Source organism: Diospyros lotus, chromosome 10, assembly GCF_014633365.1.
Source record: "Diospyros lotus cultivar Yz01 chromosome 10, ASM1463336v1, whole genome shotgun sequence".
NCBI classification, from domain to species: domain Eukaryota; kingdom Viridiplantae; phylum Streptophyta; class Magnoliopsida; order Ericales; family Ebenaceae; genus Diospyros; species Diospyros lotus.
Window position 1 is genome coordinate 31,715,883 of NC_068347.1, and position 22,223 is coordinate 31,738,105.

Below are 22,223 nucleotides of genomic sequence, written 5' to 3' on the forward strand. Positions count from 1 at the left end.
AGCCATCCCTCTAGCAACCACAAAGACACAAAAACCAAACACAATGAAAGACACAAAATAGACACAAAGTTAACACAGAACTAACCTTATGATATATGGAAAGAGAAGAAGACTAGAACCATTAAGTTAGATCAGTAATAACTGGACCTGTTGCACTATAGCCCTTTTTTGCTCTTTCAAGAGCGTTCTTTTTCTTCCTCTCATTCTTCAATTGGGACTTAGATTTCACAAGCATATACCCCAAGTTTGAGCTATCTATCTTGTTTGATTTAGAATTCACGTCTTCCATATAATCTCTCTTACCACGATTTTCTATATCCATCTCTGCCCCAGCCATAACTCATTCTTAAATAGGGAGGGTCAATTCCCCAAGTGAAAAAATATCCATGTATTTCTCCATAAGCAAACAAAATATATTCTCCATCAACGACCTCAGCTCAGCTGACTGAATAGGAGTGGTCTTAGATGCGTATCAACAACAATTTCAATTAGGGACACGGGAGAGGGTTCCTTCCTATGAGTAGCAGATTGTGTCGGAACCTCTTTTCTTTGAATAACCTCAGCCCTTTTCCTCTTACTATTTGTAAGAGTAGGCTTATCTCTTTAGACATTGCATGTCTTATATTGGGTTGGACAAGGACTTTTAGGATAATTGGAAAGCCTATGGTCAAACACATGACAATAAGAACACACAAAAGGAACCCATTGATGTTCAATAGGCAAATATGCAACCTTGGGCTCCCTCGTGAACTCATCTAAACCCTGATCCAATGCAATGAACTTGGGAAAAGAAGAAGACGTATGCATCTCTATGCACACCCCAGTAAACCCCAACCTAGATCTATCTTCAATTGTGGGGTCTGCATGAAGTAGTTCCCCCAGCCCAGAAGCGATAACTACAATACCCCTTATGGACAATCCCTCCAAAGGCACGTCATGAATTTGACTCATATAGGAATAGATGAGTGAGATTCCTATAGGAGAATCATCCTAGGTTCCCAACATTTTAAGAATAAAGGCCTACACACAAAGTGCCATGAACCAACATCAAAGGCACCCAACATATGGTCTTGCTTATCAAACGAAATAAATAAAAGCCATTATTGTTAGAAATTATCTCAACGAGTCCATATTGCTTCCACAACTTCATAGCAATTGATTGAACCACTAGAAAGGGTAATCTTTTTTTCAATAAAATATCCTACCAATTGTGTTGCGCTAGAAAGTCGAGTTCTCTCTAAGAATATCCATAAGCAACCTCATTTTTAAAAGACCATTCTCTAAACCTTGGGGGAGGAGTATAATCAAACCACCATCATTACTAATCAAATGAGCCATAAGAGTCCTTGAATTCTTATCATAAGCCTTGGTCTAGGCCTCTCGACCACTACTAGGGAGGACTTGCCCGACCAAGAGCTCGTTGATCTTCTTCCCTCATGTGATTATTCAGTTGCTATGAGCTAAAAGCCTGTGCATAGTACACCATGATCTTACTTCAATCTATAACTTGGTTTACATCTTATTAATTGTTAGGTTGTTGACTTGCTCCTAACAAAATCATCGTCGCTTGCCTAGCTTTGTCGTCCTCTACAACAATGGCCCATCGGGGAGTCGACATCAAAGCCGTTGAATCTACCAGCGGGCGATCAAAGTCTAGCATAAGTTGCATCATATTTTTTGGCAAGATTGCCCCATCCATTGTATCCATCTTCAAATTCTTACCAAATAGCCCTGATGGCCCATCCCCACGACTCGATTTTGAGACTCGAGGTGACTAGGCTTTTGCTCCCAACAAGCTGGGATTTTTGCGACTTATCTTATCATCCTTTATCAAATCTTGGTCGTCGAATATAGGGTTTACAACCTTTGAAATTGACTCCCGAGTGGATGACACATCCCCATCATCTCCATGTGATGAGTCATGATCATCGAAAGCCCTGTCACGATCTACCATCCCTTCTTGAATTTTTGAGTAGTGAGAATCTTCCTGATAGCTTCCCCAACTATCTTATGCTATCACCTCATATCCCTTCTTCATCGAAAGTCCTGCTAGAGGTAGGCAACTAATAACCAATGCGCCTTAAGGAATTTGTTGGCAAGTATTTACATTATTAAAGTTTGGCCCTCTTAATTTGATTGGAGATTTCATTTATTTTTGTATTGACTTTCAACTACTTATATTTAAATACTTCCATAGTTTGACTTGTTGAGAAATGTGCATTTTTCTTAACAAAGTTGAAGGGGGTGTAAGTTATTTAATTTCTCACTCCATTTAGGTGAAGTAATGGGTAAAAATAATCACAATAATAATAAATTTTTAATTTTATTAGATAGAGTCGATTACATAAAATTTAGATCTATAATCAATTCTATCGATGTTGATATACTCAAAATTGAGTATAATTGGATCAATTTGAGGGGATTGGAGGCCCAAGAGAATTCATAAAAAGTTTTAGAAAAATCCCAAAAGTAAATGGAGCAATAAGATATTATGGGAGAATATTAAAAGTTTATTAGTGTTGGTCGACGGTAATGTCCCAAAACAAAGAAAGCCCAAACAGATGGGCTTACATCTCCAATGAGCCTAGAATAGATGCAGTAAGGCCCAAGATAAACTAGCCCAAAATGTTAACAAGCTCATATGCACCAGTGGGTCCAAAAGTGGGTCTAGGATATGTGTACCAGTATGTCCCAAAGTCCAAGACGTTTAAGGGTAGGGGCCTGTTAGCCTTTATCATGTTAGGCTCATTTATCTTGGGCCTTGCTACATCTTTTGGGCTCATTTGAAATGTAAGCCCACTTTTATGTTGGCTTTGTTTCTGTGGTGACTTCATGGACATCACAACGCACTAATATATAAATTAAAGTTTACTCAATTATATTGAAATTGAAGTTTACTCAAATATTATATAATTAATAATTTATAAAAAATTATTAATTATCATGTATTCATGATCTGACTACATAGTAATATATTTGATGATGGCATTTGAGATATCACCACAACTTTCAATAAAGTATTGAACAATAAATGTGTTATGAGCAATACAAGTCTATTGATTTACTTGTGATGGATCTTGACCTTTATATAAGCGAAGTGAGTTAGGATACATGGAATTATTTTTAAGATTCTCAAGCTCAATTATCTTGAGTTGGTAAAGAATATGTTATATTGGATAAACTTAGTTATCTTGAATTGGTAACAAATTCTTTAGACCGGATAAAGATGGCATTGGGCTCGAATTTTCTAGAGATAAAGTGAGATAGGATATTTCGAGTTAAATCTTTTAAGATTCTCAAACTAAAATATGATCTCTTACTAGTGATGTGAATTGAGATTTTCAAATTTTTCAAGTTTGGATATATATATATCTCAGCCCATGCTAATAAGGGTCGATTCTCTTTAATGATGATCTAAGAATTAGATCTTGTGAACTTATCATTTTTAATTTGGATTGAATGATGATATATATAACACGTATCATCTCTTTAGTACTTACCAATAAAAATGAGTGACAATATAAGTTTCATTGTCTTTCAAGAGTAAATAAATAATTTCACCTATTTTGATATCCCTCATTTAAATTATAATACCACCTAATAACACAACATCGCAGTTGTATTAACTATTTTATCACAAAATTAACACACACACGATCTGAGGATCAAGATTAAAGGAAAGCATATTATTGCCATCTTTTGTGAGGCTTGCTACTGTCTCGGTGAAAGGTAATTCAATTTTAGAATCACTAGTACTAGTACTAGTGCATTATGCATTAAACATAGGCGAGTAACTTGGTTAAACGAGGTTTGCTCATGGAATTAGCTACTAATGAAAAATTAATATATGACATATACAAATCTCATAAATATTATTATTATATAACACTATATTTAAATTAATTTTATATATTAGATAAAATTACACTCGATTGAACTAATTGGTATTTAATTAATTGCTAAAATTGAAAAGATTGGATAAAATTACGGATTAGATTAATTTCATGATCATTAACAATTTTAATTATATATATATATAACTTTTTCCATGTTTTCTTTTGTTTTAATATTTTCATTTGTCATGTGGTTCAAGTTCAACACGGTGATGATGCCAAAGATCATAGAGAATTTTAAATAAGAAAGAAGAAAAGAACCAAATTAACTATAGATAACAAGGGTAGGGTACAAGTACTGCTGCATGTCCATCTCTGCCTGCGCTAACAATCAGCAGAGTGAAGGCAGGGAGTATGAACAGCCCACGATATATCGATGGATCACACAGTAGATAAACAGCAAAATATATAGGAGATCGAGGATCATCCACCTAGCTAGCAGTGGCTCTTATTTCTATTTATACCCATAATGGCTAAGTAGATAAGAACAAATTAAGCAGCAGCGAACTGATGCTGAATTATCCTCAGTTGGAATGAGGAGGTGAAAATGGAGGTTTGTGGGGTGGCTTGTGGGGACCAAATGGCTTCTTTCCTGGAGTTTCCGGTGCCACCTTGTGCGGCGGAGGGTGGCCGCCGTGAGTTGGTGGCTTCTCTCCCTTAGGAGGCTTGTGCTCCACAGGCGGTTTCTCACCCTTGCCCTTGGGTGGTTTACCAATGGGCTCAGTTGGTGGCTTCTCAACCTTGCCCTTGGTTGGTCCGTCAATGTGCTCAGAATATTGCAGCTTCATCTCGCCCTTGGGTGGCTTGCCGATGTGCTTTGGCGGTGGCTTCTCGCCCTTGGGTGGTTTGCCAATGGGCTCGGTGGGTGGCTTCTCACCCTTGGGTGGTTTACCGATGGGCTCGGTGGGTGGCTTCTCACCCTTGGGTGGTTTGCCGATGGGCTTAAATGGTGGCTTGTGCTCCGGAGGTGGTTTCTCACCCTTGGGTGGTTTCCCGATTGGTTCAGGGGGTTTCTGGCCATGGGAGGGTGGCTTGGGGAAGTCAGCTAGAGAGGGATTGGTGAAAAGCACCAAAGCAAGTGACAATGCTAGCAAACAAAGGGGAGAAGACATCTTTGAGTTTGAGAATTGAGAGTGGACTCCCTGCCTTATACAAACCCGGTTCTAGTGGCCCTTTTATAATGCTTTTTGGGACCCACTTGGCACATCATCATTTAACTAAAACATTGGACCTTTGTTAAAATAAAACATCTCGTTTGCGCGCGAGGGGACGAGAGTTCAAAGTTTCCTACAAACAGGACACCCACGTTAGACTCACAGTTGAAACATCACTTGTAACCTAATAAATGTTAAACAATTGCTGAATATGCATGAAGATCATTATAGTAAATTTGGTGTTTAGTGTGGCGACAGGATGTTGGGTGTGAAATGAGTGTAACTTGTTGAAAAGCCAAGGCCGCGTTTGGCTGAGAAGTTTGACAATTGATCGCCTCGATCTCAGAGCCACAGGGATACTTGCCCTCCATTTAAAGAAACAAACAAATTAAAGGCTGAGATGGACGTACGTCCCCAGTGAAGCAGACCCATTGATTGTGAAGTGGAGATCCCTTTGCTTTTGGCCGCTTGTATTTATTCTATCTCTGCAACACATTAGAGTCACTCACAGGCTACATATAACAGTTCTGTGGGAGATGTTTCTTTGGGTTCAATCAAAGCAATGGATAAGCGTGGTCGATTAGTATTTTCCGTAAGCCATTGGCCTTCTATTTTGAATTGGTGTGGAACTAGCACCTAGCTAGGGATACAAATGGGCTCCTATTAATCTTATTTAAAGTGAAATTAAATGGGTAAAAAATAAAGTATAAGTACAAGGCTAATTTGAAAAGTTATAAAAACAAGCACGTAAATGGGGTTAATTGAGTCTCATTTACTTTTCTATGTAGAATGTTATATATTATTTAAACTAACTATTTGATGTGTTGGAAGTCACGAACAATAATATATATTTAATGACACTCGATCTCTTGTTTTGATATATGTGAAAGACGAGTTTTTAAGTTTGAATATACTAAGGGGATAGAAAATTAATTATACAACGAACGAACGAATGAATATGAATATAAAAAAAAAAAAGTTGAAGAAACATTGAAATTTTGTAATGTAATTGACTTTAAAACATTTAATCATGAATTTGTATAAGATGTGACACCGCGCTGTGTGTAAATGTAGCCATGCACAAAGACTTTAAAGGTGGCGCTTTGACGAACGTTGCAAATGGAAGGTCTTTGGTCGGCTTTGGCCAACGGTCCCAAATGTTTCTGATCATAGCACAAGAGACAAGTCTACATTAATAAATTGGCTTAATACATAGATATATGCTCAGTAATTAAATATGGCATCTAGTTCTTGGGTAAAATATCAAAATTTGATATATTAATTATTAAAAATTATTGATTTAATTTCTTGTCGTGATAGCACGTTAATGTGTGTATAAACACGTTTGTTTTCGTAAGTGACACATGTCAATTGGATAACTAATTGATAGTATTTGAATAGATTAACTAGTTTATCATGCTCTTTCAATAATTATAAAATATGACGTTTGATCTTTAATGTGTAAAATGTCAAAATTCTGTATTTCACCTATTAAGAATTGTTGTTTTACAACCTTATCCTAAGACACAAATGAGAATATAAATAAGAGAGTGAGAGAGCGATGGAAGATGGAACTAAGTTCAATAAAGAGAAATGATGATTTTAATTGTATTATATTTTGTGATTGATAATAAAAGAAGGTAGTTTTTTTTGGGTTAGTGATTCAAGTATTTATATGTTTGAAATTTAGAGGTTTTTTTTTAAATTATAGATAATTTAGTTTTATCATGATGATATGTCCCATTAACATGACTTTTTATCATATAATATTTTTTCTTTTTTACGTGTATGTTTTTCGCGACGTAAATAATAATTTTATTTACTTTCAATTAGAGTAAAAACTTAAAGCAACAAATTTTTATAATTGAGATATAAAATTTTGACATTTTTATATATTATGAGCCAAATATCATATTTTTTAATTATTAAGAAAGCACAACAAATTAACCAATTTATTCAAACACTATCATTGGTCATCTATGTAGTGTGTCACTCATAAAAATAGACATATTTATACACGCGTTTATATTTTATCATGATAAAAATTTAAAATAATTATTTTTAATAATTATAAATACTAAATCTTAATATTTTTCATATTATTATAAATTAAACATTCAAGAAGTGTCGTATGTATTAAATGTTAAGAAAATCTGGAAGAGATCTCTGTCTCTCCCTTAATTTCCGACGCCGTCAAAAGTTTCACACGGAAGACGCGTGATTGAGCTTCCCAAAGTCTGCTTTTCCCATTCGACATATCGCAGGTTTTAAGGAACACGTCGGGTGGTGGAACGTTAGTTATTCTTCCACTCGGTGTCTACTATGTTGCACACGTGACTCGACAAATGTCATGACCGTTAGCCCAGCCGCGTTGGAGAGCGCTGAGGTCAACGTTACTTTTCAACGTTTACTTTCGCTCTCTCTGTCTCAATCTTTTTCAAAGCTAATTGGATCTATAAATTATATAATTTTTTTATACATTTATAATAAATAATAAATCTATAAATAAGTATATAATATTTTTTATATTTATTTATATATTTGATAGTTTAATTATGATTTATTTTTAATCTTAAATGCGTTTAATAACAATAATAATAATAAAAAATCTTAATCCAATGAAGCGGCGTAAATTAAATAAATTTTAAACTTCAATTATCCTTATTAAACGGTGAAGGTACGTATTTGTTGACGTGTTCATATGTTCCATTTCCATTTCCAAACTTTGGAAACAGAGAGAATTTTTTAAATATTATTATGTCAGGTGGAACTTTTATTTATAGAATCTAGTTTCCTTTCCTTCCAGGAGTGGAGTAGGCGCCCACCAATTCCATTCCACAGCATTGACTTTTTCCGATTTGAAGTGACAGTGAAAAGGACTCATCGTTTGTATTCTTGCATTGTGTAGCTGAGACTCCCGTTTTGGGCCTATTTTCTGGCGTTCAGACTTGGCAAAATACAAAAGTTCATCGGAAATTAAACCAAAATATTTAATTTAAAATAACACACAAGTTTAGAAAAATAATTTCTCATTTGTTAGAAGGGAAATTGTTTTTTCTTGTCCTAAAACACCTTAATGAATCCACTTTTGTATTCGCCATCCCTATTTATTTGTATAACAATCTGCCTTGCTATCGTTGCTTTGGTTCTCCATTGTTGTTTTTGTTTTTGTTCACCATTTGCGTCGTCGTGGTCCCGCTCGATTGTTGGCTTTCTTTCCATTACTCTTTTTGTTCTCTCTCTATTTGGCTCCATCTCTTTGGCACTATGTCTTCTCTCTCTTTCTTCTTGTTTAGTCATGGTAAGCGTTGAAATTTTCAAGTTACAATCGAAAAATAGAAAACACATTTTAGAAAAATTATTAAAAAAATATTTTATTTAAAAATTATTTTTTCTCAAGAAAACATTTTATTCTAAATAAACAATTCAATTGTCATTGAAATACAATAATTAAAATTTATAATACGAGAATGATCAAACTAAGGTAGAGTGTGGCACAGAATAAGCAAGTGACCACTAGCACAAGAAAAGAGGATGTTATTGTTCAAGAAAGAGCTCTGTGAGTTGATATGCTTTGAAGAAAGAGTTGTAAGCTCAAACAAATAGCAGGTTGTCCACAAAAGAGAAACAAGAAGTTGTCCGGGAGACATATTTGTTGTCTAGGAAAGAATAGTTATAATGCAAAGCACAATTAAAAGGCACATTGAGACTTCTCTCGTGTGGGTTCTCTAATACTTAAATTAGTAAAGGTCATGACGGTGATGAAAAAACAAGTTAAAGTTAGTCCAAGAGAAAAGATAGATACTCCTCTAGATAAACAAGTAGGTTAATGATGATTTTAGGCTTTAAGTGAGAGATTTTAGATTTTAGATCTAAGTTATTATGTTCTCTCCTTAAAAAAAAAAAAAGGGGTAAGCGGTATTTATAATCATAGGATATCGGTGGTGGGACGCGTGGCACACATGTACAAAGTGTGGACAAAGTTGTCTTGGAATAAGCATGGATTAAGCCTAGAAGAGTATAACCCTAGTGAGTCCTTCGAGATAAGGAGTGCTTTAAGACAAGCTACTATTGCCCGAGGCAATAGTAGGTCATTTATTGTATGTGATTTGTCCAAGAGAATATCTCCTTTAGAGTCTTTTGGAAGAATTACTTAACTGGGAAAATGTACCATTCAATCCAATTAAACAGATTTATGTGAAAACATTGCCCTTTTTCAAGAGGATGATGCTATTTTTCAAGGAGAAAGCCTTTTTCGAGGAACGATATTTTCTCTCGAAGATTACACTACAACAAAGCCTAAGTTTTCATCAAACATTTTTGAGCTTAATTAGTATTATTCGATATTTTATGATCATATTTTGCTTGATCAAATCTACCAAATTCGAGTAATTAGATATTTACTTTGGATGATTGTCCTTGTGCGATTTGCATCGCTCGTGTCCTCAATTTTAGTATAAGAGATAAATCACAGGTGCGAGACTTTATTTTATTGTGTAAAGCGATGATCAAATTCGCGATCTACTGATACGAACTCGGCATATCATTTACTTGACCGTTCGACTTATGCCTTTGGGCAATTGGGTATTTACTTTATTTAGGTGTATATTAGGTTCATTGAGCGTGTGTGGCAAAATATTTATTTTATTTTATTGGATTACCAAGGAAGAGAAAGTATTTCTAGAACATGAAATTGACTATTAATTGGCAGACTTTGGAAACAAGGGGAAGGAAGAGGCAGAATCACTACATCCCTTCACATTTGGACCTTCGGTAGAATTCAGTTCTCACAAGTAATAGACTAACACGGCATTGAAGTACAAATGAAATAACACATTTATATATACATATTCCAGGCTTTATAACCATGGACTTGTGTTTGGATCGATGGGTGAATTCATCTCATTATTTTGGATTTGGGATGTTAAATTTTAAATTTCATACTCTGATACTAAATTTTAGAAGTGAAAATGTTATTTAAACACTTAAATTTGATATTTTGACTAACATTTTATGTTAATGTCTTATTCATTTGTATTGATATGATACAAAATATAAAATATTATATAAAGTATCATTATAAATGTCAAATTTGAAAATTCAAATAACATTTCAATTTTAGAGTACTTGTGGATAGATTAATGTGTGTGGATTAAGAATTAGATAGCACAGAAACGAGAACGAGAAATAGATATGATAAGAAATAGAAAAAAAAATGACATTTAAAAAAAAATAAGAAATAGAAATGGTTGAAAATATATACATAAAAAAATATAGAGGCTTTTTTGGAAATATAATTTTTAATATAGAAAATTATAAAAAAAATAATTATTCAATCAAACATAAACAAAAATTTCATCATCCATTTAAGGTAGTGTTTGTTAATTAAGATATAAATAAAAAAAGGTAAAATATAAAAAGCATTCCAAATTTTTGTACATTCTAATATATTTATTAAATTTATCTGGTAACACTTAAAAAAGAAGTCACATGACTTCTTATTTAATTTTTTTCACATATACTTATCTCTCATCTCCTTAAAATAAGTATATCTTGATCCTTACAGATAAGAAAAAAATGACTTTTGTGTCTTCTAGTGCATTATAAAAAATTTAACAAATAGTTTTATAAAAATCTTGAAATACTTCTCGGCCTTATCTTAACCATTATATATCTTGATCCGGAATATCTTACTTATTGTAACAAAGTAAACTCATAAATACAAGTTATTTTTATATCTAATGTTGTTATTGGGAAAGCAAAGATGAAATTACTTTTTCCTTTTAACGTGGTTGTGTGGAACAAAAATGAGTTACCAAATCGAAATAAATTTATAATATGTTTTAATATTATGAATCAATCCTAAAATATTTTTTAGTATTTCTTAATATTTTGGGATAAGAACACTAAAAAAGCGTTTTAGTGTTTATGTGCGTTATAGATTAACAATGCCATTTTAAACATTGATGACTAATTGTGGAGATTCCAGAGAATACGAGTGCAAACTAAGGGTCTTTATTTTACTTAGAAAGAAAAATTAAAAATGTTCTTTGTTTGCTTTAACTTTAATATTTAAAGTGATCCTCGGCTTTGAGAAGGGGATTAATTGTCAAACTTTTCAACTAAAGCGGGCCTTTACTTTTCAACAAGTTACCCTCTTTTCACACCCAGGAATATAAAATATGTTGGTAATGGGACGTGACAGTTCCATTGTTTATTTGGAACAATTTACCATTGATGGACAACCGATTAGGCAGCGAAAATAAAGAGAGATTGAATCTTTTATTTAAACAATCTCACACTTGTGTCACTGTGACACAGAATTTTGTGAATAAATTATGATATGCCAAGTGGGTCCGGAAAACCACTATAAATAGGCCACTAGAGGTGGCATTGCATGGCAGGGAATTAAACCTGGTACAACTCCGCTAGCTATCTCAAAGATGTCTTCTCCCCTTTGTTTGCTAGCCTTCTCACTTGCTTTGGTGCTTCTCACCATTCCCTCTCTAGCTGATTTCCCCAAGCCACCCTCTCATGGCCAGAAACCCCCTGAACCAATCGGAAAACCACCCAAGGGTGAGAAACCATCTCCGGAGCACATGCCACCATTTAAGCCCATCGGCAAGCCACCCAAGGGCGAGATGAAGCTACAATATTCTGAGCCCATTGGTAAACCACACAAGGGCGAGAAGCCACCAACCGAGCCCATTGGCAAACCACCCAAGGGTGAGAAGCCACCGCCGAAGCACATCGGCAAGCCACCCAAGGGCGAGATGAAGTTACAATATTCTGAGCCCATTGGTAAACCACACAAGGGCGAGAAGCCACCAACCGAGCCCATTGGCAAACCACCCAAGGGCGAGAAGCCACCGCCAAAGCACATCGGCAAGCCACCCAAGGGCGAGATGAAGCTGCAATATTCTGAGCACGTTGACGGACCAACCAAGGGCAAGGTTGAGAAGCCACCAACCGAGCCCATTGGCAAACCACCCAAGGGCAAGGGTGAGAAACCGCCGGTAGAGCACAAGCCTCCCAAGGGAGAGAAGCCGCCAACTCACGGCGGCCACCCTCCGCCGCGCAAGATGGCCCTCGAAACTCCAGGAAAGAAGCCATTTGGGCCCCACAAGCCACCCCACAAACCTCCATTTTCACCTCCGCATTCCAACTGATGATCAGGATCATTCATCATCAGTTTGCTGCTTCTTAGTTAACCACCTAGCCTTTATGGGTATGGATAGAAATAAGACCCATTGCTAGCTAGATGATCCTTCATCCTTCCATATCTCCTATTTTGTTGGTTATCTACTGTATGATCCATCGCTATATATATATATATATATATCTATAGTCTCCATTGTTGTTATATTCTGTGCCTTTAGTTAGTATTTTTGTTGGCTCCTCTTTTAATTTAAATTTCCGATCAGACAAAGTGGTAACTTCATTAATACCATGAATAAAATATTAAAATAATTTATAATCATAAAAATATTATTATTTATATATACTGTCAAGTATTCATAATATATATATATATAATTTATAAATATATAGAATAGAAGATTTACTCGGACAAGCAGATAAGACTGAACCATCCTTGCAGGGGACTGACCTAATTCCTTTCTGGTGAGGTAAGGGCTAAACCAGCCTTAATCTTGTTTAAGCCTAAACCAACCTTAAACCTCCATTTTAGCATCATCGTTATTAATCTCATTTAACCATGATACTAATAATCACTCGTATGTTACATAGAACACGACACCCAAATTCAAAAGTCTTTTGACCCTTTTTAATAGAAATACCAATGCCATAATTAAAGAGAAGGGCACAATATATATATATATATATCTATACACATAATTTGAATGATAAGGTACACATAATACGATCCCGTACGTGTACTTATATTTGGTAGTCAATTGGAAGAAAGCAAAAATCAATTAATAAGGTGGACCGATTTCATTATATATGTGACATTGACAGATTTGAGAATTAATTTTCGCGCTTGATTATAATAATATAATTATTTAAGATAAAAAATACCACTAAACAATTAATAATAATATATAACGTGGTGAACCCATTACCTGTAGATTGGAGATTTTGTAGTTGGTGAGCGAGGACCCAATTAAGTTGAATAAAAAACATAATATTTTAAATTCAAAGAACTTTAGTCTTTGTTTAAGACTTATTTTTGTTGAACTGCGAGCTTAAGGGTTTATAGATTATTCATTTTAATTTAAAGTCGGTAAAATCTATGTTACCTATTGCAACATCATTTTGGTATAAAGTTTTAACCTTTTTCCTTTTTTTTAGTGTGCGTATTGAATTGCTAGTTATATATACAAAATTATGTCATTGTCACATTTTTCAATATAAAGACCATATCAACTCAGAACGAGAAGAAACGTTACTAGCAGATTATTATTCTTATTATTTTGTTGGGAACATATTTAAGATTATTGGTAATGTATAAAATTGATCATTAATGTATTGATAAAAAAAACATATCAAATGATGGAATATAATCCTTCACTTGTGCCCTTCAAATAATAAGCCTGAGACTCTACAAAAGAGAAAGTGGGACTGGCTAGAAAGACCACTCTAATGTTTAAATTAGATGTAGAGTAAAGGTAATCCTTCACTTAATATTAGGTATTCTTATTAATCTGTGTATACGAAAAGAGCTCTGTGAGCTGATATGCTGTGAAAAAACAGTTGTAAGCTTGAACAAGTAGCAAGAAGCTGTCCGGGAGACATGGTTGTTGTCTAGGAGAGAATAGCTGCAAGGCAAAGCATGATTAAAATGCATGCTGGGACTTCTCTCGTGTGGATCCTCTGATGTTTAAGTCAACATAGGTCATGATGGTTATGAAAAAATAGATTAAAGTTTGTCCAGGAGAAGAAGTATATATATACTCCTATAGATAAACAAGTTAATGATGATTTTAGGGTTTAAATGAGAGATTTTAGATTTTGGATCCAGGTTAATGTATTCTCTCCCTAGAAAATAAGCGGTAAAGAGTATTTATACCTCTAAGATATCGATGGTGGGACACCTGACACACATGCACAAAGTATGAACAAAGTTGTCTGGAATTAAGTATGAATTAAGTCTAGAAAGAATCCCCAAAGGAGTATAACCCGAATGAGTCTTTCAAGAGGAGGAATGCCTTCAGACAAACTGTTGTTGCTCGGGGCAATAGTAGATCATTTACAATATGTGATTTGCCCAAGAAAACATCTCCCTTGGAATCTTTTGGAAGAATTACTTAACTGGGAGAATATACCATTCAATCCATTTACGTGAAAACATTGCCCTTTCCCATGAGGACGATACTATCTTTCAAGCAGAAAGCCTTTTTCAGGAAACGACATTTTCTCCCAAAGATTACACTACAACAAAGGCTAAGTTTTCATCAAACATTTTTGAATTTATTATTATCCGATATTTTATGATCATCTTTTGCTTGATCAAACCTACCATGTTCGAGTAATTGAATACTTAGTTTCTTTAGGTGTATATTAGGTTCATTGAGCATAGGTGGCAAAATATTTATGTTATTTTATTAGATTACCGAGAAGGAAGAGAAAGTATTTCTAGAACATGAAATTGACTATTAATTGCCAGACTTTGGAAGCAAAGGGAAGAACACGCAGAATTCAGTTTTCATAAGTAATAGACTAACACGGCATTGAAGTCAAAATGAAATAACTCATTTATATATACATATTCCAGGCTTTATATAACCATGCATGGACTTGTGTTTGGATGGTTGAATTCATCTCATTATTTTTTATTTGGGATGTTAAATTTTAAATTTCATATTCTTGATACAAAACTGTAGAAGTGAAAATGTTATTTAAATACTTAAATTTGATATTTTGACTAACATTTTATGTTAATGTCTTATACATTTGTATTGACATGGCACAAAATATAAAAAATTATATAAAACATAGTTACAAATGTCAAATTTGAGAATTCAAATAATATTTCCATTTTAGAGTACTTGTGGATTAACAATTAGGTTGCATGGAAACGAGATTGAATAACTGATATGATAAGAAATAGAAATGAAAAAAATAACATTTTTTTTAAAAAGTAAGAAACAAAAATGTCGAAAAATGTATAAATAAAAAAAATATTGAGACTTTTTAGTAAATATGATTTTTAATATAAAAAAATAATTATTTAATCAAACATAAACATAAATTTCATCATCCATTCAAGTAAACATAAACACTGTAGGGAGAGCAGAGACAGAATTACTTCCGCCTTTAACGTAGTTGTGGAACAAAAATTAGTTCACAAATCAAAACATATTTCTAATATTTTTTTAATATTATGAAACAGTCCTAAAATAATTTTTTTAGTGTTTCTTGACGTTTTGAGATAAAAAACATTTTGAAAACATCAAAACGAAAGCGTTTCAAAGTTTGTTTTCATCATAGATTAACAATGCCATTTTAAAAGAAATGATGTAGACTCTTAAAGCTAGGTTAAACTCAAACTTAAACTAGAAAGATCATTTGGATTAAGGTTCAAATGCCTTTTTTTTTGTTCTTAATAGAAAGATCATTTGTTATTAAGGTTCTACGTTTTGTACAAAATCTAGGGTTATTTCCATCTATTCTAGTGGAATTCTTAAGTTCTTAACTTGAAAGAAATGACATAAGCACTTAAAACTGAACATCTGTAAAAAAAAAAAAAGAAAAAAATCTTGTGTAATTATTGTGTTTATTATTTATATTCATTCATTAGCGAATCACACGTTAAAGTCAAACTTAAATTTAAATGCTGAAAAATTTGAAAAAAAAAAAGATCTTTTTAAACAAGAAAACCTAATTCATCCCCTCTTGGGTTGTTTTACCTTTGGATTTTTTTAGCTGAAATTGGCCTCGCTTCTTTTTGAAATAGTTTATTTTTTGTCCATTTGCCACTAAAATAATAGTTTGTAGTTCATTTTGTTCTTGAAATATCACAATAAAAAATGTCTGCTTGATCCTCGGCTTTGAGAGGAGATTAATTGTCAAACTTTTCAACTAAAGCGGGCCTTTGCTTTTCAACAAATTACACTCTTTTCACACCCCATGAATACAAAATATGTTGGCAATGGGACCTGAAAATAAAGAAAGATTGAATCTCTTATTTAAACAATCTAACTCTTGTGTACTGTTAACAAGTGGGTAGGAAAACCACTATAAAAAGGTCACTAGAGGTGGCATTGAATGGCAGGGAATTATACCTATCTATCTAGTAGTACTCCACCCTCAAACTCTAAAGATGTCTTCTCCCCTCTGTTTGCTAGCCTTGTCACTTGCTTTGGTGCTTCTCACCAATCCCTCTCTGGCTGACTTCCCCAAGCCACCCTCTCATGGCCAGAAACCCCCTGAACCAATCGGAAAACCACCCAAGGGTGAGAAACCACCTCCGGAGCACATGCCACCATTTAAGCCCATCGGCAAACCTCCCAAGGGTGAGAAGCCACCAACCGAGCCCATCGGCAAACAACCCAAGGGTGAGATCAAGCCACCATCTAAGTCCATCGGGAAACCACCCAAGGGTGAGATCAAGCCACCATTTAAGCCCATTGGTAAACCACCCAAGGGCGAGAAGCCACCAACCGAGCCCATCGGCAAGCCACCCAAGGGTGAGAAGCCACCGCCAAAGCACATCGGCAAGCCACCCAAGGGCGAGATGAAGCTGCAATATTCTGAGCACATTGACGGACCAACCAAGGGCAAGGTTGAGAAGCCACCAACTGAGCCCATTGGCAAACCACCCAAGGGCAAGGGTGAGAAACCGCCGGTAGAGCACAAGCCTCCGAAGGGAGAGAAGCCACCAACTCACGGCGGCCACCCTCCGCCGATAAAAGTGGCGCCGGAAACTCCAGGAAAGAAGCCATTTGGGCCCCACAAGCCACCCCACAAACCTCCATTTTCACCTCCTCATTCCAACTGAGGATCATCATCAGTTTGCTGCTTATTAGTTAACCACCTAGCCTTTATGGGTACGGATATAAATAAGAGCCATTGCTAGCTAGATGATCCTTCATCCTTCCATCTCCTATTTTGTTGGTTATCTACCGTATGATCCATCGCTATATATATATATATCTATAGTCTCCATTGTTGTTATATTCTGTGCCTTTAGTTAGTATTTGTCGGCTCCTTCTCTTTTAGTTTAAATTTCCGATCAGATAAAGTGGTAACTTCGTTAATACCGTATAATAAATATACAGAACAGAAAGATTTACTCGGACAAGTAGATAAGACTGAACCATCCTTGCACGCGACTGACCTAATCCCTTTCTGGTGAGGTAAGGGGGCTAAACCAGCCTTAATCTTGTTTGAGCCTAAACCAACCTTAAACCTCCATTTTAACATCTTCATTATTAAATCCCATTTAACCGTGCATGATACTGATAATCACTCGTATGTTACATAAAACACGACACCCAAATTCAAAAGTCTTTGACTACTAAACAATTAATAATAATAACGTGGTGAACCCATTATCTCTAGATTAGAGATTTTGTAGTTGGTGAGCGAGGACCCAATTAATTAAGTTGAATAAGAAACACAATATTTAAATTCAAAGACCTCTAGTCTTTGTTTAAGACTGATTTTTGTTGAACTGCGAGCTTAAGGTTTTATATATAGATTATTCATTTTAATTTAAAGTGGGTAAATTAAATATATGTTATCTATTGCAACATCATTTTGGTAAAAAGTTTAACTCTTTTTTTTCTTTTGGTGTGTGCATTGAATTGTTAGTTATACAAAATTATGTCATTGCCACATTTTTCAATATAAAGACCATATCAACTCAAAACAAGAAGAAACGTTACTAGCAGATTATTATTATTATTATTTTTTGTTGGGAACATATTTAAGATTTTTGTTAATGCATAAAATTGATCGTTAATATATTGACGAAAAAAAACATATCCAATAATGGAATATATACTTTTGGCCTTCAAATAATAAGATTGAGACTCCACAAAAAAAGAAAGGTAGGACTGGAAACTGGAAAACCAATCTAATGTCTAAGTCAAATGTGGAGTAAAGATAATCCTTCATTCAAGATTAGGTATTCTTATTAATATGTGTGTAGGGGATAAAAAAATTAGACAAAGTTGAAGAGATTAGTTTTATCTCCTAAGATCGTCTTTCTATGATTTAATTAGAAGAAGTGCTTTATTTCAAGTTTATCAAGATTAAAATAAATAAAATAATTCCTTATCAGGAGTTTATTCCTTAATTCGATCTAAGAGAGAATCCTATCAGAATTAATTATGAGTAGTATTGGTTTGCTCTCAACTATATGAAAAACCCCCCTTTGTAAGCTGAGACAAATCCAAATACATCTCTTAGGCCAAAGGTGACCTAGTCAGGCTGTTTGAGGTTGAGGGTGGCCTAGTGACCTAAGGTTAAGGGTGCCCTGTTGTGGTGAATTGAAGTCAAGGATAATTAACTTAATGAACGAATCGAGATGAAGGGTGGGCTAATATACAAGTGTCGTATGCATGATACTTGGGTATACTAATTATATAAGTACAACCAACGTTAAAACTCAATAGTGAGATCCAACTAATAAAATATAGTAATGCATATGAGGGATAATAATTATTAGTAGACAAACAGAGCTTTACTCAACAGACTGTCCCTCCCTCCACAACCCTTAGCTAGGTGGTTGTCATTGATATATATATCTTTTTAAGGACAAATTACTATTTCTCCGTCAGGTTAAGTAAAATTTTGATCACATTCATGTATTTTGAAAATACTCTTTTTATTTCTTTACGTTTACAGAAATTAATTAAGAAAAGACCATATTGTTCATCTTTATATAGAGTAAATTATTATTTTTTCTTCAAATTAGGTAAAATTGGTAATCTTATCCCTATATTTTGGAAATACCTCTATTGCCCCTCCCCCACATTTCAATATGCCGTCAATATTCTTTAACGATTTCTTTTTTTTTAAAAAAAAAGACCATATGACACAACCTTATTAACATAGCATATATGATTTATATAATTTTTTTTATGAATTATATGATAATTACCTCGATTTGTAAATTTTCTCCACCTCCAGCAGGCTGGTAGCTCAAAAACAATGAGTCATCTTCTAAAAATTTTCTACCCACTACCTACAATTGTTGACTCAGAAGTCCCTTATGACATAATTTGGCAACATTATAGACTACTTGAAGATTCACTTAACAGCCTCTTCTCAGATTGTAAGACATCTGCCCATTTTGTTAATTTTTTTATTATTATTTTCACCCTTCTAATTGATCTTAAACATCGTCCAGACTCCAGATCGCAGGTCACTGGAGCAATTTAGCCCTATGTTTTCTGCCGCAATATTACTTTATGGAGATTTTCTCTGTAATAAAGACTATATATTAACTCAAAACATTAAGGCATTACTAGCTCATATTCTAGATATTATATAAATATAAATATATAGCAGCTACAAGCAACTTTAAACACAACAGTGAGACAGACAGCCAACTGATAAAACACGTTCAGTACCATGAGGGACAACAATAACCAGTAGCCTATTTAACTGGTCTTATTTTACTTTATCTAAACCCTCTCTTTCCATCTCCTTAATGCATGCATATATATATATATATATATCTCTTAATTCTCTCCGGACACTGGTGGTTTGTGGTACTTTGGTGGCGGCGGCCGCTTTACTATCGGCGGTAGCTTCGGTGTCGGCGGCGGATGCGTTACTATTGGGGGTAGCTTCGGCGTCGGCGGAGGATGCGTTACTATTGGGGGTATCTTTGGCGTCGGCGGACGCTTTACTATTGGTGGGAGCTTCGGCGTCGGCGGACGCTTTACTATTGGTGGGAGCTTCGGCGTCGGCGGCGGATGAGTTACTATTGGCGGTAGATACGGTGTCTTTGGTGTCGGCGGCGGACGAGTTACTATTGGCGGTAGCTTCGGTGTCGGTGGCGGACGCGTTACTATTGGCGGTAGCTTCGGTGTCGGCGGCGGACGCGTTACTATTGGTGGTAGCTTTGGCGTCGGCGTCGGTGTCGGCGGCGGACGCTTTACTATTGGTGGGAGTTTCGGCGTCGGCGGCTGGTAGTGGTCGGCAAGGGAGGAAGTGGAGAGAACCGCCGTAGCGAGGAGCAACAGAAACAGGGATTTCGCAGCCATGTTTTGGCTGAAGCTGGCCGATGTGCAAAATCTAGAGGAGATGGGTGGTGCATTTATAATGGGTCTGGGCCAATGTTGGGTCGACACGCAGTGGCGGAGCACCGTACAGCCAAGGGTGGGCAAACTGCACACCTTAGATTTTTTAAAAAATTATTATATATAATAATTTACAATTTTTTTTTTTTCTAAATGCCCGTCCCAAGTTTTGAAAAATTTTAAATTTTGAATATATTGATCGATGGGAATAAAAATGTTAGGTGAGTGCCTCTAATTGTCGAAAACTACCAACAACGGTGGCCAATAACAACTACCAATGCATTTATGCGAGTTGGGTTTAGTCAAAAATTTAAGCTTAGATCTACAAAATTTGTCTATTAAATTTTACTGAGTTTTGTGTATATTGGTCGATGAGAATAAGGATGTCTATTAAATTTTACTGAGTTTTGTGTCAGTTGTCTCTAATTGCCAAAAACCACTAGGCATGGTGGTTGGCGGTGATTGTCAGTATTTTTTTGAGTATTAGTCGAAAATTAAAAATAAGATATATAAAAATCTAACTTACTTCTCTTTTCTGTATATTAACTGTATTTTAATTAATGGGATTAATTTTTTTATTTTTTATTATAAATTTGTCAATTACATGTTTAAAATTATGATAGAAAATATATTTTTTGTCATAAAATTTGTCAAGACTTAACTATATAATTGAATTGAAAATCAATGATTAAACGATAATCTCTCATAAAGCCTATCAACACTCGGTTGTGCAATCAAATTGGATATTGATGATTGAACGATAACTTAGTTTTCTATATTAAAAAATAGATATTTAATAAAATTAATAATATTATTATTATGTGACGTTATTAAAATGTGAAAATGCATGTATAATTTATTGATATATATTTTTTAATATTATATTATTTTAATTTTTATATTATTTAATTTAAAACTGAATTTAAAATTTAAAATTTAATTTTCATCCATCCTACCTCAAATTCTGACTCCATCTTTGACTTTTCTTCTTGGAGTGGTGGCTTCTCCTCAATCTCAGGGCATGTGTGATTTACTTTTCTAGTAATTAAAAAGGGCTATAAATCCTAATCTCTATTTAGAAATTACTATCATTATAATGTGACAATCGTATTTTGAAAATGTAGCTTATTTAAGAGCTTTTTTTTTTCTTTGCTAAACCTTAAAATGATGCCCATGACACTTTGTCTCATTATTTCTTTAATAATATTTTTGTTTGGGGTTACATTCTTTGATAATGTTAGCCAACACGTGGCATTTGGCAAAAGGCCTAGACCTAGTTGGGTTATCCAATGGAGGTCTCTGCCATTTAATGTAGTGCATGTGCTTTCTGACTTCTAGTACCTTCGAAAAAGAAAAAAAAAAAGAAATATTTTTTGAGGGACAAGCTCCATTTATTATTTATTATCTTTTACTCAATTTGACGTTAATGATAGGATTTGAATGGGATTGCATCTAAGTAATTGTTCAGATAATTAATTGTATAATATATGATTTATAAGTTTAGTCAATAAAGTGATATAACTATTAAAATATAATTTCATAAGCGGTTAAAGTTATAATTGAGTTGAGCCGAGCTTTACTCTTTTGTACTCGACTTGTTAAGTAAAAATTAAACTCAAAATTAAGTTCGCACTCAAGTAAGCTAACTCATTTAACATAATAAATGAGTTTTTAATGATAATGACAACAAAGAAAATAAAGTGGTTGTCCAAGTGGACATTGGAGGAGGCAATGAAGCGAATAGAAGCTTTGACAAAGGTGGGAAAAATATGGCTCAAATGGTAGAGAAGGATATGGCATCAATAGCGAGACAGAGGTGTTGATAGTGAGGGAGACGGTTGGCGAAGACAACGAAAATGTCGAAGAAGAATAGCGTTAATAGCAAGAATGAGGTGTTGACGACGAGGGAGGTGAATGGTGAAAACAGACTCCACGTCGAGGAAGACGGATGGTGGAGG

The 22,223-nt window shown here is 34.5% G+C and overlaps 3 protein-coding genes across 3 annotated transcripts; 2 read left to right on the forward strand and 1 right to left on the reverse strand.

The window, feature by feature from the left end:
* Positions 1 to 4,417: 4,417 nt before the first annotated feature.
* Positions 4,418 to 5,005, reverse strand: LOC127811242 (early nodulin-75-like). The gene has a single exon (XM_052350951.1). It carries the CDS (start codon positions 5,003 to 5,005, stop codon positions 4,418 to 4,420), a length of 588 nt encoding a protein of 195 aa, XP_052206911.1.
* Positions 5,006 to 11,435: 6,430 nt separating this feature from the next.
* On the forward strand, positions 11,436 to 12,410 carry LOC127812319 (uncharacterized). Its single transcript, XM_052352746.1, has one exon. It carries the CDS (start codon positions 11,491 to 11,493, stop codon positions 12,214 to 12,216), a length of 726 nt encoding a protein of 241 aa, XP_052208706.1. The 5' UTR covers positions 11,436 to 11,490; the 3' UTR covers positions 12,217 to 12,410.
* Positions 11,490 to 17,185, forward strand: LOC127812320 (uncharacterized). The gene is made up of 2 exons (XM_052352747.1): positions 11,490 to 11,516; positions 16,358 to 17,185. Exons 1-2 carry the CDS (start codon positions 11,491 to 11,493, stop codon positions 17,007 to 17,009), a joined length of 678 nt encoding a protein of 225 aa, XP_052208707.1. The 5' UTR covers position 11,490; the 3' UTR covers positions 17,010 to 17,185.
* Positions 17,186 to 22,223: the final 5,038 nt, after the last annotated feature.

What these genes read in the sequence shown, in the direction of transcription:
- LOC127811242 (XM_052350951.1), bottom strand. Translation starts at nt 5,005, where the DNA reads ATGTCTTCTCCCCTTTGTTTGCTAGCATTGTCACTTGCTTTGGTGCTT.
- LOC127812319 (XM_052352746.1), top strand. Translation starts at nt 11,491, where the DNA reads ATGTCTTCTCCCCTTTGTTTGCTAGCCTTCTCACTTGCTTTGGTGCTT.
- LOC127812320 (XM_052352747.1), top strand. Translation starts at nt 11,491, where the DNA reads ATGTCTTCTCCCCTTTGTTTGCTAGC. An exon ending in TCTCCCCTTTGTTTGCTAGC is followed by an intron (nt 11,517 to 16,357) that starts CTTCTCACTTGC and finishes CTGTTTGCTAGC; the next exon opens with CTTGTCACTTGCTTTGGTGC.